Genomic DNA, 14,597 nt, shown 5'->3' with positions numbered 1-14,597 from the left:
ATATCAATATTTATATTTTAGAATTTACTTACAGTGCTGTTCTGAAAGTCCAATAACTTAATCTGGTTTGTTGCTTTATCGTACATTATGTTATCTAGCTTGATGTCTCTGTGCATGATACCTGTGAGAATAAACGAATTTTAATTTATGCATGCAGAAAATATAGTATCATTTGCTATCTTCTTGTTCTTTTATATGAAGTTCTTCCTTAGCGACATATGAATATAACAGTAAGCTCAACATACAACGCTTTTTAAAATTGATATTTACTTTTTCTTACTACAATATAGAATCTTATAACTGGTAACTACATAGCTCAGTATACATTATTTAAAACCATGTAAAATCAAATGCTCATTGTTATCTGAAAACATCACTTTATATAGATGGCATTTTTGGTAAATCTGAGAAAGGTATCACATTCTTATTCCATACAGACTTAAATCTTATTCCATATTAAAAATAAAATAAAAAGCCTTGTACAGTTTAATATAAAACCTAAAAACATTTTCTTTTCTTAATAATTAAATTTAGATTATACTACAATATATTAGTACACCATTTATTATAAAACATAAAAATTAAATTTGTATTCGCTTCGATTCAATGCTGTAGCCAATGAAGTTCTAACTGAGGCTCGGCTATTGCCGTTACCCAGCTATGACTAGAGCTTTTTTTAGCTCAATAACACTTAGGAGGGTAATGGATGCAATGCTGTAGACTCTCCTGCCCTACACTGTCCTGTACAGATAACGGGGAAGATCAAAAGCATTCTTGCTTCGCCCTTTTAAGCCAGTCCTTATAAGGATAATTTGTAAATGTAAATTCCCCGTGTGGTTGCCAGGGTAAGAATAGCTCCAATGTTGCTAATGCATGTCGTACGAGGCGACTAAAATTGGTACCTAGGGAGGGTAATGGATGGCAATGCTGCAGCTAATGAAGTTCTAACTGAGGCTGGCTATTGCTGTTACTCTCCTGCCATGATCAGATCTTTATATATATATATATATATATATATATATATATATTTTTTTTTTTTATGAAAAAAATTGAATGACTAGAACCGAGATTTAATTAAAAAGGTTTTAATATAAACACACTACTAGTTTCGGCCTGTAACAGCCTTCTTCAGGTGACATTATAAAAGAAAAAACACTAAACATTGAGGGTTAAAAGACTATGAACAACACAGACAGTCTTTATACATAATTAGCATTAAAACGTTGTAGTTGTATTTGAAGCTGTTCTTTCATTTGTTGCATTGTTGGGAGAGTGCGTGCTTGTGCATCACGTGAACGCCAGTACATGATTACAGCTGAATGACTATCTGGGAGGTTGTAGCTTAAGTTGTTATTTAGATGAACAGGATTGAAGATGATTTCTCTCGATTCCACAATTTTTCTCTCTATTTCGTCACTGCAACGGAAGATGTTTGTAGATTTTTCCCAGCAGACTTTGTGACTTTGGTTTTCATCATTAGGATTAGCCGAGAAGAGGATATGACTTGATAATGCACTCGCTCGTTGTCGCTTGTAAGTAATGTCTCTCATGTGTTCTTCCATACGCATTTCGACAGATTTGTCTGTCTGCCCGAAGTAAGGAATATCGCAGTCGCATAATATTTTATATACGCCAGGGTATTTGAGTTGATGATGACAAGGTTTTGGGTGGCTAATCAAGGAACGGATCTTTGGAAGTGATTAGATTCAAAGGCAATATATCTATTCCTTACATAAGTACTGTTTCACATAAATTAGCAAAAGTTCTAAAAAAATACAATATCAGAACCTTGTTCACTCAACTTCCAAAGATCCGTTCCTTGATTAGCCACCCAAAACCTTGTCATCATCAACTCAAATACCCTGGCGTATATAAAACATTATGTGACTGCGATATTCCTTACTTCGGGCAGACAGACAAATCTGTCGAAATGCGTATGGAAGAACACATGAGAGACATTACTTACAAGCGACAACGAGCGAGTGCATTATCAAGTCATATCCTCTTCTCGGCTAATCCTAATGATGAAAACCAAAGTCACAAAGTCTGCTGGGAAAAATCTACAAACATCTTCCGTTGCAGTGACGAAATAGAGAGAAAACTTGTGGAATCGAGAGAAATCATCTTCAATCCTGTTCATCTAAATAATAACTTAAGCTACAACCTCCCAGATAGTCATTCAGCTGTAATCATGTACTGGCGTTCACGTGATGCAGCAAGCACGCACTCTCCCAACAATGCAACAAATGAAAGAACAGCTTCAAATACAACTACAACGTTTTAATGCTAATTATGTATAAAGACTGTCTGTGTTGTTCATAGTCTTTTAACCCTCAATGTTTAGTGTTTTTTCTTTTATAATGTCACCTGAAGAAGGCTGTTACAGGCCGAAACTAGTAGTGTGTTTATATTAAAACCTTTTTAATTAAATCTCGGTTCTAGTCATTCAATTTTTTTCATAAAACTATGTATGTTAACCGAGTCAATGATCATTCTGCCATATATATATATATATATATACAATGCAACAAATATATATATATATATATATATATATATATATATATATATATATATATATATATATATATATATATATATATATATATATATATATATATATATATATATATATATATATATATATATATATATATATATAAAAATATATATATATATATAGCTGAATACCTGCTTCTCATTACACTTTCCTCTACAGATAACGGGGAATATGAAAAGCATTCTTGCTTCGCCCCTTTAAGCCAGTCCTTTTAAGGACTTTAATTTATAAAGAATCGGGTTGGATGAATGAAACCCTAGAAGGGTAATGGATGAAAATTACATAGCCAATGAAGTTCTAACTGAGGTTCGGCTATGGCATTGACATCGCCGAACCTCAATAAGACCCTATCCCTTCTCTACAGATAACGGGAAAGATGAAACGCATTCTTGCTTCGCTCCTTAAAGGACTTTAAGTTGGATTATTTGTAAATTTTTCGAAGAGAACGGCAACTATTTAATAGTGGTTTATTTAGCATCCCTTAAAATTATGGTTGGTATGATCGGTGATGAATATAGTGATCTCGATTCCGAATTGTGAGTTATCGTGCACTATCATTCTGGTTCTCATTTGGAAAGAACCTAGCAAAGACCAGAACTTAACCGACGGGCACTGTGACTATCGCAACAGAACCGTTGGTGAAGATGCACAAACAGCAAAACGAAACCTCTCAACGAATCACGCACAAGTAAGACAAATTACCAGATATGTATATAAAAAATAGAAAGTAACATTATTTTCAAATATAGAAAAACCACAATTAGACGAAACAAAATTCGATTATATATACAAGGAATTTGTAAGATTAGTAGAAGTGCTAAACAATAGCTGAGCCGGTAGAATAAAATCCTATGGGACATTTCCCCCCACGATCGCCACAGGAGATAACCTAGAAGATCAAAACCAGAACAACACGGCACTACCAAACAACTGACAACAAAATCCAGACCAACCACCCAACTCTAAAGACGTGGCAAAATTCCTACACCAGACCTGTACCCATCCTCTTCTATGTACATCAGAATCACAGGAAGAATTCCAAACAAGCAAGGGAAATCTCCATCACCAGGAATACACCAAACCCAATGGAAACCCAAAGCGACTAAAGCCCAAAGAAAGAGAACCCTCAATCATCTTACGCGCCTAAGAGCAGTGGACAACCATTGCTACTCATTCAAAACACTAGAAATCATATTAATAAAAGCCACCAACACGGATGAAGGAATACGCAACCTGCCAAAAACCACCACCGACTATTGGGAAATTCATAAAATACCTTGACATCGAAAACCTGCCCTATTATACATTCGCACTTATCAGCGAAAAGAATTTCAAGGTCGTACTCAAAAGTGTCACTGAAACAATCACAATAGAAGAAGTCACATCAGACCTCCAAAGCAAAGGATTCCAACCAACCAAAGTCAGCCGCTTCACAGAGCAAATAGAACACCATATTTCCTAATATTAGTAGAAATCAGCAAGGATCAAAGGTATATCTACGACCTCCAAACTATCTGCGACTTGGTCATAAAGACCGAATCATTAAAAGGCAAGTCAACAACTATTCAGTGTTATCGTGCATGGCCAAAAGTTTGGCCATGCAGGATACTTTTTTTAATGCAGAATACTGTTGCGTAAAATGTGGTGCAAAACACACAACAACAGAATGTAAGAAACCAAGTACACACCAGCAAAGTGTACCAACTACTGGGCCCGCACCACGCAATATATAGAGGCTATACACTTTCAAAAATCAAACAGCTTAACCCCCAGACCAGCCTCCAGTTCTCCATAAGAACCTAGGTACCATCCTACAAACCACAGCTTCTACAACGATAGAACTTAGGCAGGGTAGCAATTCCCAAGCGAAGACCAACTCTCCCCCAAAATACTAGCAAACCCAGTCTATCAAACATGACAAATTGTATCGGAGAAATGCTATCAGAACTCCGACATTTTCCTTTCTTCAACCAGGGAAAGATAATCAGTTCTCACAGAACTACCCACCTATCAGCTTACTATCCTGCGCAGGCAAGATTGCCGAACGAGAATTATTTGTACGGATCCAAGAGGCAGCAGAAAACACCCACATCATACAAGACAAGCAATTTGGCTTTAGAAAAAGCGTACTCAACTAAATAAATCTGAAGAATCACAGAATATATTACTCAAGCACCAACACTTCGGCTCAATCTTCTTGAACATAGCTCAAGCATTTGACGTGATCTGGCATTACGGACAACTCCGCAAGTTACACCAAGCCGGAATCCTAACACTACTCGTCCTGCTCATCAAGTCATATCTGAACAACAGAAAAGTCAGGATAAAAATAAATGGAATTAATTCCACAGAAAGAATAATCACGGCTGGAGTCCCCCAAGGCTCCCTGATATCCCCCTACTCTTGTCCATATACATGGTAGATAGATCTCCCCGGATGCTCTCAACCATCACCACCCTCACCGCCAAAGACACAGTCATCATATTCAGATCCCTCAGACCAGAACTAGCTACCAACAAGCTGCAGACAGCATTAACGAACTCGAGAATTGGTGCAAATGGCGCATTTCAATCAACTCAGAAAAGAGATCCTATACTGATATGTACCTTCTGATGAATCAGTCCTATTCATCAGACGGAAATGGGAACCGAAAACGACCATAAATGTTTTGAAAACCCATCCTTTGGCTTAAGTCAGCAAAATGCCTAGGAGTTCAGCTGGACAAAAACCCTAAACTTCAAAATATACATGGGCAGTCTCTACTGTCAATCAATCAGAACCAAAACCCAGAATAGGAACAGCCTCCTAAACATAAACAACAAAATTCTCCTCAAGACCCTAACTAACCTATGCCTCACCAGACTTTGCATACACGACTGAAAGAAACATCCAAATATACAGACTATCCACAACAAATGCATAAGAATAATCCTAAACGCATCAGAAACTTGATGAACGCTCCCCCCCACAGACACGAATAAGGGATGAAGAGCTAAGGACTCAGTCCATCATTCAAAGAAGTTAACAGTTAACTGATATGTTCCTAAGAAGCTAACTGCAAGCACCATTTTCTTTTCTTTTTCTTTTATTTTTTTGAAAATAATTTTGCAACAACTCAGTCAGAAATGTGGGCTTTATTAAAATAAGCTATAAAATTCACATCTAAAAATTAACCACATTTTGTAACATTTTATATAAGATGAAAATGTGCGTATTATTACACGCCTTTTATATTTTTAGCATAGTTTTATAATGATATTTAGATTCGTAGCATAGCGCATGCAATAATACAAAAATTATTCATGTATCTTTTTTTTAATTTAATCACGTTTATCGAATACTTGATTAAAGATCATGATACTTTTTAAAACTTTAAAAATAGATAGGCTAGAAAATTATTCAACTGTTCAACTTTTATGCTTCATAATTTACGTTCGCTCTCGCGTTACGTCATCTGCTTTCATTAAATATTTTAAAAAAATTCTGTTTACCTGTCAGAATGATTATTTCGGGTATACGAATTAACAGTGCAATTTTCAGAAAAAAAAAAAAATATATATATATATATATTGTTCCACCTGATTGTTCAAGTGGGTTCTGCTCGCTGATCTTCTATGGCTGTACGGCATAGATGCTAGTGAATAACTTCAGTTGGAATGATTTTTGTCGTCCGGTGTGATACTACCACCACACTTATTGGCCTGAAGTGCCTTGAAAAATATTCGATGTTTGGTCTATAGAGTAGAGTTTCTAGATTATTTAGCCTTTAGTTCACGACGATAGTATCGTGTGATCGAGTTACAATATTTCGTGAGTGAGATTCATATAAATATCTTTATGATATGAAAACCAATTATGTACTCTTAGTACTGCCGTTTATTACCTTTAGAATGAAGAAATCCAACAACTTCACATAACTGGTACAAGCAACCTCTTATCTTGGAGTTCGTTAACACATCAGTTTGAAGGTAAACTTTCAGATTTTTTCCTCTGACGTACTCCATTAAAAATAAATAGCTATGAAAAGGAAAAAGAAAATCGTGTATTATATATAAAAGAAGAACATAATGAATTAAAGTCAAATACCGAACAGGAATTACCTGTATTCTGTTTCTATCGTCTGGAATAGCTGGACTATATGAGGATGTTGGCTTACTTTATTCAACATTGTTTTTTCGTGGAGCACCTCCTGTGAAAGAAAACTTGTTTGAGGGAAAAAAATTGCATTTTAGGAAGACGGGGCAATTTAATAATAATCTATGAAAAACGGTTATGCTTCTCTGAAATTTAATATTATTTATTTATTTAATTCCAGAATTATGACTCGAGTGCAATGTATAGATTCTATCCTCGTCATAAAGGTAGACAGATGCTTAAACATTCTGTGTTCGTTTATTCGCAAGTATTTTATTTATTTATTTATGCAAGTAATTCTACAGCTGCATGATTTAAAGATAACGTTGAACCTCTGATACTCTAGTTTTATTTGAAATATTAATTTATATATGATAGTCATCTGCAGAAAGATCAAAAGATGTGTTAAATAATATGTATTTGTTTGAGAAGAGTAATCAAGATCACCTTGAATTATTTTATTGGACATAAGTGATAAATCTTTTCAATTTTACTAAAAATATATGTCTATGGATTTCATTTTTCTGAATAAAGAAAGTGTTTTAACTAAACTAATAATTTTTTTTTTATTCAGGGAGACAAAATCTAACACCTTTTAGTTTATTGTATTGAGGGAATTAAAATATAACAACGAAAATCATGGGAGGGTAATGGATGGCAATGCTGTAGCCAATGAAGTTCTAACTGAGGCTCGGCTATTGCTGTTACCCTCCTGCCAGGATCAGAGCTTTAATAGCACAATAACACCTAATCCCTACACTGTCCTCTACAGATAACGGGGTAGATGAAAAGCATTCTTGCTTCGCCCCTTTAAGCCAGTCCTTATAAGGACTATAAGGATTTACTCTAAATGAGTGAGGTACGACCCTTGGAGGGTAATGGATGGGTTGAGGAATGCTGTGGAAAGCCTGGGAGGGTAATGGATGGCAATGCTGTACCAATGAAGTTTTACTGAGGTTCGGCTGTTGCTGTTACCCCGTGGGGCACAGAGATTCGAGAGATTGAGTCGCTCTCTTAAGGTTTTTGCCTTAAGGGAGCAATTTGAGTCTCCGGGGAAAGGCGGTAGGTGGAAGGCCATCACTGAGTGGAGCCACCGCTGAGATGGACGGTCTTTCGCCCACGATTCAGTGGCCTAGGGATAATCCGAATTTTTTAGAGACAGCTTTACCTTTACATATGGCAATGCTGTACCAATGAAGTTTAATTGCGGCTCGGCTGTGCTGTTACCCCCTGGGGCAGAGATTCGAGAGTTTGAGTTCGCTGTCTTAAGGGTTTTGTCTTAAGGGAGAAATTTGAGTCTCCAGGGAAAGTGTTCTCCGGCACGGCCCGCTGACGGGCTTTGCCGGTGAATGCTTTTCTTCGGAATATGAGCGGTCTGCTCGGTGGTGGTGTGTGGGTGGAAGGGCATCACTGAGTGGAGCGAACGCTGAGATGGACGGTCTTTCTGCCTACGATTGAATGGCCTAGGACTCGTCCGAATTTTTAGAGACGGCTTTACCTTTACATATATGGCAATGCTGTAGCCAATGAAGATTAACTGAGGTTCGGCTGTTGCTGTTACCCCCTGGGGCGCGGAGAATCGAGAGTTTGAGTTCGCACTCTTAAGGTGTTTGCCTTAAGGGAGCAATTTGAGTCTGCGGGGAAAGTGTTCTCCGGCACGGCCCGCTGAGGGGCTTTGTCTGTGAATGCTTTTCTTCGGAATATGAGCGGTTCTGCTCGGTGGTGGTGGTGGGTGGAAGGCCAACGCTGAGATGAACGGTCTTTCGTCCACGATTGAGTGGCCTAGGGATCGTCCGAATTTTTAGAGACGGCTTTACCTTAACATATGGCAATGCTGTAGCCAATGAAGTTCTAACTGAGCTCGGCTATTTCTGTTACCCTCCTGCCATGATCAGAGCTTTAATAGCCCTAATCATGTGGCATGTTATTGTCTTTTTTTTTTTTTTTTTTGGAACATAGAACAACTTCTTCCATGACATCAATGCAACCTATTAAAAATGCGTTATCTTCGTCTTTGGATGTTAGTGATGAGAATTCCTTAAGACGTTCTGCTTTCATCTGCTATTTCTCCCCCCCCCCCCTGCCCTCATTTACTGAAAACCGATTTGAGGCCTTTTTGGTGACTTTCATTATACTGGATATTCAGAAGAAAGATTATCATTAGTGCGATTCTAATCATTTACTTCTTGAACATTTTTTATTTTTATTTCAGAATTTGGCAGGTACTGAAGTTTCTTTTTAACAGATAACAGGTTTTTAAATAACTAATACTTATTTAGCAATAACAGGTATTAGGGATATAAAACAAAAATGGTGGTAGAAGTTATTTTCAAAAGCATAAAAAAAGAACAAAGTTTTTCTTTAATTTTCTTAAACTTTAAATGCATTTATTAAATACTATAATTTTACTATCTTTATGTAGTTTATGACTAGGAGGATTTATTAGGTGAGCGATAACTCTCTGACTAAAAAGTGTTGCTAAACCTAACAAGTGCATTTTATGACGTATATTTTTCCTTGCACAAAACCACGCTGTTAGTTTGGTTATTTCGAGTAGTATAGTTATATCTGAACCCCGAAACGAACAATAACTTGTATTGCCCACTTTTAAATTGAACTTTTGCATTTTCAAACTTTTCTTCATCCTGGATTCAAGATTAAACGTTAGTCTCTTATGAAAAAGGTATACGCGTTGCACGACTTAAATCTTAAAAGTAACATAACACATATTATTGTTTTATTTCTATTATCACGTGAGCACATTAATTCTGTTTCATTTCTTAACTATGATGTGAAATTCTTACCGTTGGAGTGGTAAAGTAGTCGCTGTAAAAGAACTTGTTAAATACTTTAAAAACAAACAACTGGCTGTTTACGATGTTCTTCACTAACAAAACACATCTACCTGGTTTGTTAGACAAATTCTCGATAATCACAATATCTTCCAAACGCCACCACGAGGGTAAGCATATATCTATCTATGCGATATAAAACGTAAAATGGTGTTATAAGTTATTTTCAAAAGCTTAAAAAAAGAACAAAGTTTTTCTTCAGATTTCTTAAATATATTTATTAAATAATATATTTTTATTATCTTAAATAAAAGAGCACTAAATTGTTTTCATAAAAATTATATTTATATCAACTCATGTTTATAGATTACCTGCATGAAATGAATAATCAGAGATAAATATAAAGTAGAACTGTTATTGGAATTTACGAGCGACATTTTATAAAAAAATAACACACGTAACAAGTTACTTGTTTAAGGTCTGAATTAAACTGTTTTTTTTTGTCATAAGCAACGAAATCTGATAATTATGGAATACGTAAATATTTTATGAATATTACAAAAAACAATTAAACTCCATATAAGATTGGGACTAATGTTAATGTCAAAAACAAGAATTTCTTTTGGCAGTAATTAAAACACTAATGAAAAATAAATGACTATGTCAGAAAAAAATATACAAATTTTAAAAGAATGAAAAAGTTTATTGAGAAAAAAAAATATAAAAACACCTTTTTTTTAATCTTCAATATCAATACAAAAGCTGAAATTGCTAATTATTTTCCAAAAAATGTAATTTATGCATTAGTTGAAAAGTTTCAGAACTCAGAAGCTATCGACTCAATTACAATGAGATGAAAGTTCTTAATTTTTCATGATATTTCATGATATTTCTCCAAACAAAATGGCATAAGAATATTCCCTACAAGAATAATTTTGCTTATGTCACAGAAACGTATGCATGAATTCAACAGAAACCTGTACTAGCGACTGTTTATTAGTGGAAAAATTTCCTTTATAGTAATTCGGCATTAAAAGTTTTTTTTCCTTTTTGTTCCTTCGAAAGAACTGTAGAGAGAAGATCAGGTTTGACGATAGTTTGACGATAATAGTTAGTCGCTGTTTATAGGAATAAATTGGATATATATGGACTAATTTTTAATTTTATGTTTGGATACATATGGGCTAATTTTTAATTTTATGTTTGGATATATATGGGCTAATCTACAGTATACATAATAATACGGGAATATATATATACAGGATGGCCATAAGTAAACCTCCCCTGTTCAGAGCCTTATGTAGCTCGATCTAACAACCGGAATATTACCAAATTTGGTAGGAAGACTAATCAAGACCAATCAAGAAGAAATATTTCACGAAAAAAACAACCTTAGTTACGAAACATCGCCGATAGGGGCTTTCTTTACATCTTACAATGCAAAGAAAGCCGTTAAAATGGACAGACAAATGAATAGCAAAGAATAAACTGAAATGAAAGATTACCTTTATATGTTGCACCTATGATAATACACAGCAATTATGCATTTAATGCCAATTTAATTTAGAATAATGCATACGGTGTTCTGGGAGTACGTGTTGTCACAAACGCGTTTCACAACTCCAAGTGATTAAATTCACCCATGCGAAAGAGGACCTGGTTCAATGTGGCCACCGTTCTCATGGACCAAAAATTGCATCCTATATACACAGCATTCTCAAAAGAACGTAATATGTCCGAAGGATTTTGATGTTTTTTTTTTTAACAATATGAATTTTTTATAAGTACCAAATAAAGCCAGAAACATTGATGAAAGCCAATAACCATATAGGTGCTTATTTTCTTGACCACCCATTACAAGAAATTTAAAGAAACAACGTTTAAATAAAGCACCAGAATATAAAATGCAATGGAGAATGATTGTCTCACACCTTTTTCCACAATGTCGTCAATGCAATCGCCTGGATCAGAAGACTGGAAACAATTATCCAACTAATCATAGAAATTAAGCACGAAAATCTTTAATTACCAGAGCGACAAGTTGAGAATATGTCGCCTTCGAAATGAAAAGGGTCAAAGATTATTGCAATGACAACAAAATATCACTTATGAACAGACCAATTGCCAGCCTAATTGATTATTGACGTAGGTTCGAGTGACTGTGGGATATGGATATTTACAAATGCTTAGGTGGTTAATGATTTTCATTGCTCGGTGTCAAAAGATATGATGTAGTTAGAAAACGTTCCATGTATGATCTCCAGAGCAGGATTTTTGGATTTTATAACTCTTGTTCACCCACGGTACTAAACTAAAATAGGTTTACAACCTTTAGTAATTGGGAGTAGTATGGTTTTGTAATGGTTTAGTAATATCGTAATGATATTCACTAAACCATTTCTGTATGAAGGGAGTCTTAATGGCGTATTATCCTGCTGAAAATTTGCTAAGACAAGTCAAGTAAACAATATAGTCAGTGTAAGTAAACAGCTGATCTAGTACAATGGTCTACTGATTCTATGTCGGTCAAATGTTCGCCATTTAATAACAAACAAACAATCAAATAAGGCCCAGAAAACATTCACAGATCATTACGTTATCTCACACACACACACACACACACACACACACACACACACACACACACACACACACACACACACACACACACACACACACACACACACACACACACACACACACACACACACACACACACACACACACACACACACACACACACACACACACACACACACACACACACACACACACACACACAAAATAGACGCCTATGTTTTGTTCATGTGATGACAGTATGACGAATATTTTGGAACTGTATGCATTCCTTTAAAACGAGACTTCTTAATTGCAACTGTTATTGTTAAAATATTGGTCCTCGCGAACCTGGGTTCTGGACATGCAATCATAATCTTTCAAATATATCAGTTCAACTATTGCTGTCTTTCCAACAACTCTTTATGTGTTACATAAATGAACACATAACAATCTAATGTCATAAAACATGCTTAATTAATTAATATGTCAATATATAAATATTTATTGATATTACTTTAAGAAAAGAGTAGAAAAATTACTGACAGGTCTTCTTCTTCTTCGTCGTCTGCATTGGAATAAGTTTGCGATGGCTTCAAAGCAAGAGCAAGCTGGTTTCTCATTCACATCATCAGTAGAGATTACAGTACTATAGTCCGCCGAAATGAATTCATTCGGAATCCAAAATTTTGGTCTATCAAGGGTTCTTGAAGAACATCGAGCAGTTTCATTTGCCCAGTGTTGAATATCCCAATCTGGGAAGGTCAAATAGTTTCGTTTTATACACCTAGTATCTTTGAGTAGAATCTTTGTTGGCGTGCGATGATCCTCACACCGAAGGTTCTGAGAGACAGGGAAAGGTTGGTGTCAAATTATATTATAGGGGCATAAAATTAATAATATTTACATGTCAATGAATAAACTTTATTATTATTATTATTATTATTATTATTATTATTATTATTATTATGATTATATCTTCTGGGGTAAGATTTTATGATAATTCATAATATTTAGTAACTATTATGAAATGGTATTATACTATCGCTATTACTTACTTCAAAACTATCGGAGGTAAGTTCAGATAAATCAGTGTAACTGGAGGAGGAGGAGGAACTTGACTTTAAAGAGATATTATAGTCTGTCGAGGTTTCTTTGTTTTCTCCATTATAGTAGTTATCTCTAGAAATATATAACACCAATGTGCCAGTCATTCTTTTATGTGTAATAATGAGAACATAAATCACATTTATCGAAACATTCTTTTTTATCGTATAACTTATTTAAAGTATTCAAACAGAATAAAAGTTTATTTACAATATGATTCCACATATTTCACAATACAAACTGTATGCTCGCTTACCTGATATCATCACTACTCCTAGTATGACGTTTAAGTGACCTTGATATAATTTTTTTGTCTTTGTTTACTCCTGTATTTACAGATGTGTATATCTCTGGATTTGATGATTGCTGAGACATGTAGGCTGCAATGCTTGCAATCAACTTTCCTTACCTTTCACCTCCGCTACCTACCTAAACACTAACCCAGATCATTACAACAAAAGGCCAATAATAAAAGAATTATATACAGCATTCGTTTAATTGTAAATGAGAGAAACTATGTGGCCTTTGTTGATCCTGCACAGTTTTTATTCCATTATTTACTTTTGATAATTGTTACGTCATTGTGTATTGTTTCTGTTTAGCTTATACCATGAGTAGAATTCTACGAACACACGCACTGGAAGCTGGTGCTTCTAATTTTCTTAGACTATTTCATTTAATATATGTTTTCCTTAGTATTTACTTACTTACGCAACTGTAAATAAAGAACAGTTATTTGTACTTTATATCAAAGTGGGTGTTTTTCATAAACCTTATTCCGACTGTACTTCTTATGGGAATTATAAAAGCTTAGCAAAACTGAAATAAAAAAATTAAAATTATTAATTTTAACAAAACTTATTCACATGTGTGACAAAATTATTCCTATTCAGAACAGAAATTCAAACTTAACTAGGTCATATCAGCCGAAGATTTGCAAGAGCAGTTAAAAGAAATTTTTTTTTTTTTTTGTCATGGCTGAATGTCCAATGCTTTTTGTTTTATGGTTTACCATCAAAAGTCATGAAAGAAAAGAAAAGCAGATGATGATTGCGTGAGAGTTTGTATTACCCCCCCCCCCAAATACTACAATGCTAATATATTCTAAAATTTGTGTACGGATGGTGATTCAAATAAAAGTAATTTTGACCCAGTTTTTTTTTTTTTTTCTGACTATTTCTCATAAAGATGCCTCAATTGACCAGTTTTAGCTGTTAACCCACCGGGTAATTCCAAATATGTCGTTTGACTTTTCACTTATTAAAGGAAAAGTCCCAAAAAGTGAAAAAAATACACTTAAAATCCTAATAAGGGTAAACAAATAAATTAAAAATAAAGAAGAACATTAAAATGCTATAAAACCAGTATAACGAAGAATAAAAACTTGATAAACGAATTAAAACAATAAAAACAAGAGGATTGGCATGAACAAATTGAGTTTGTTCACG

General features: G+C 34.7%; 1 protein-coding gene across 2 annotated transcripts in view; it reads right to left on the bottom strand.

Moving 5' to 3' along the window:
- LOC150103385 (serine/threonine-protein kinase par-1-like) overlaps positions 1–13,708 on the bottom strand; it is a 33,516-nt gene extending 19,808 nt beyond the window's left edge. Inside the window, exons 1-7 of one of the 2 annotated variants that reach the window (XM_090398136.1) lie at positions 13,406–13,708; positions 13,101–13,224; positions 12,589–12,885; positions 9,499–9,672; positions 6,661–6,749; positions 6,444–6,577; positions 33–121 (exon numbers count right to left, since the gene is read on the bottom strand). In XM_090398136.1, the coding sequence (XP_090254262.1) occupies positions 33–121; positions 6,444–6,577; positions 6,661–6,749; positions 9,499–9,672; positions 12,589–12,885; positions 13,101–13,224; positions 13,406–13,524 (1,026 nt within the window). In that variant the 5' untranslated portion in view covers positions 13,525–13,708. The remainder of the gene's footprint in view (positions 1–32; positions 122–6,443; positions 6,578–6,660; positions 6,750–9,498; positions 9,673–12,588; positions 12,886–13,100; positions 13,225–13,405) is intronic. The other variant, XM_090398135.1, reaches the window with a different exon arrangement.
- Positions 13,709–14,597: the final 889 nt, after the last annotated feature.

The sequence above is a fragment of the Typopeltis vanoorti genome, chromosome 9 (assembly GCF_054136105.1).
Source record: "Typopeltis vanoorti isolate ZY-2024b chromosome 9, IOZ_Tvanoo_1.0, whole genome shotgun sequence".
Taxonomy (NCBI): Eukaryota; Metazoa; Arthropoda; class Arachnida; order Uropygi; family Thelyphonidae; genus Typopeltis; species Typopeltis vanoorti.
Note: the sequence above shows the minus strand (reverse complement) of the source record. Positions and strands in the feature narration are given on the sequence as shown.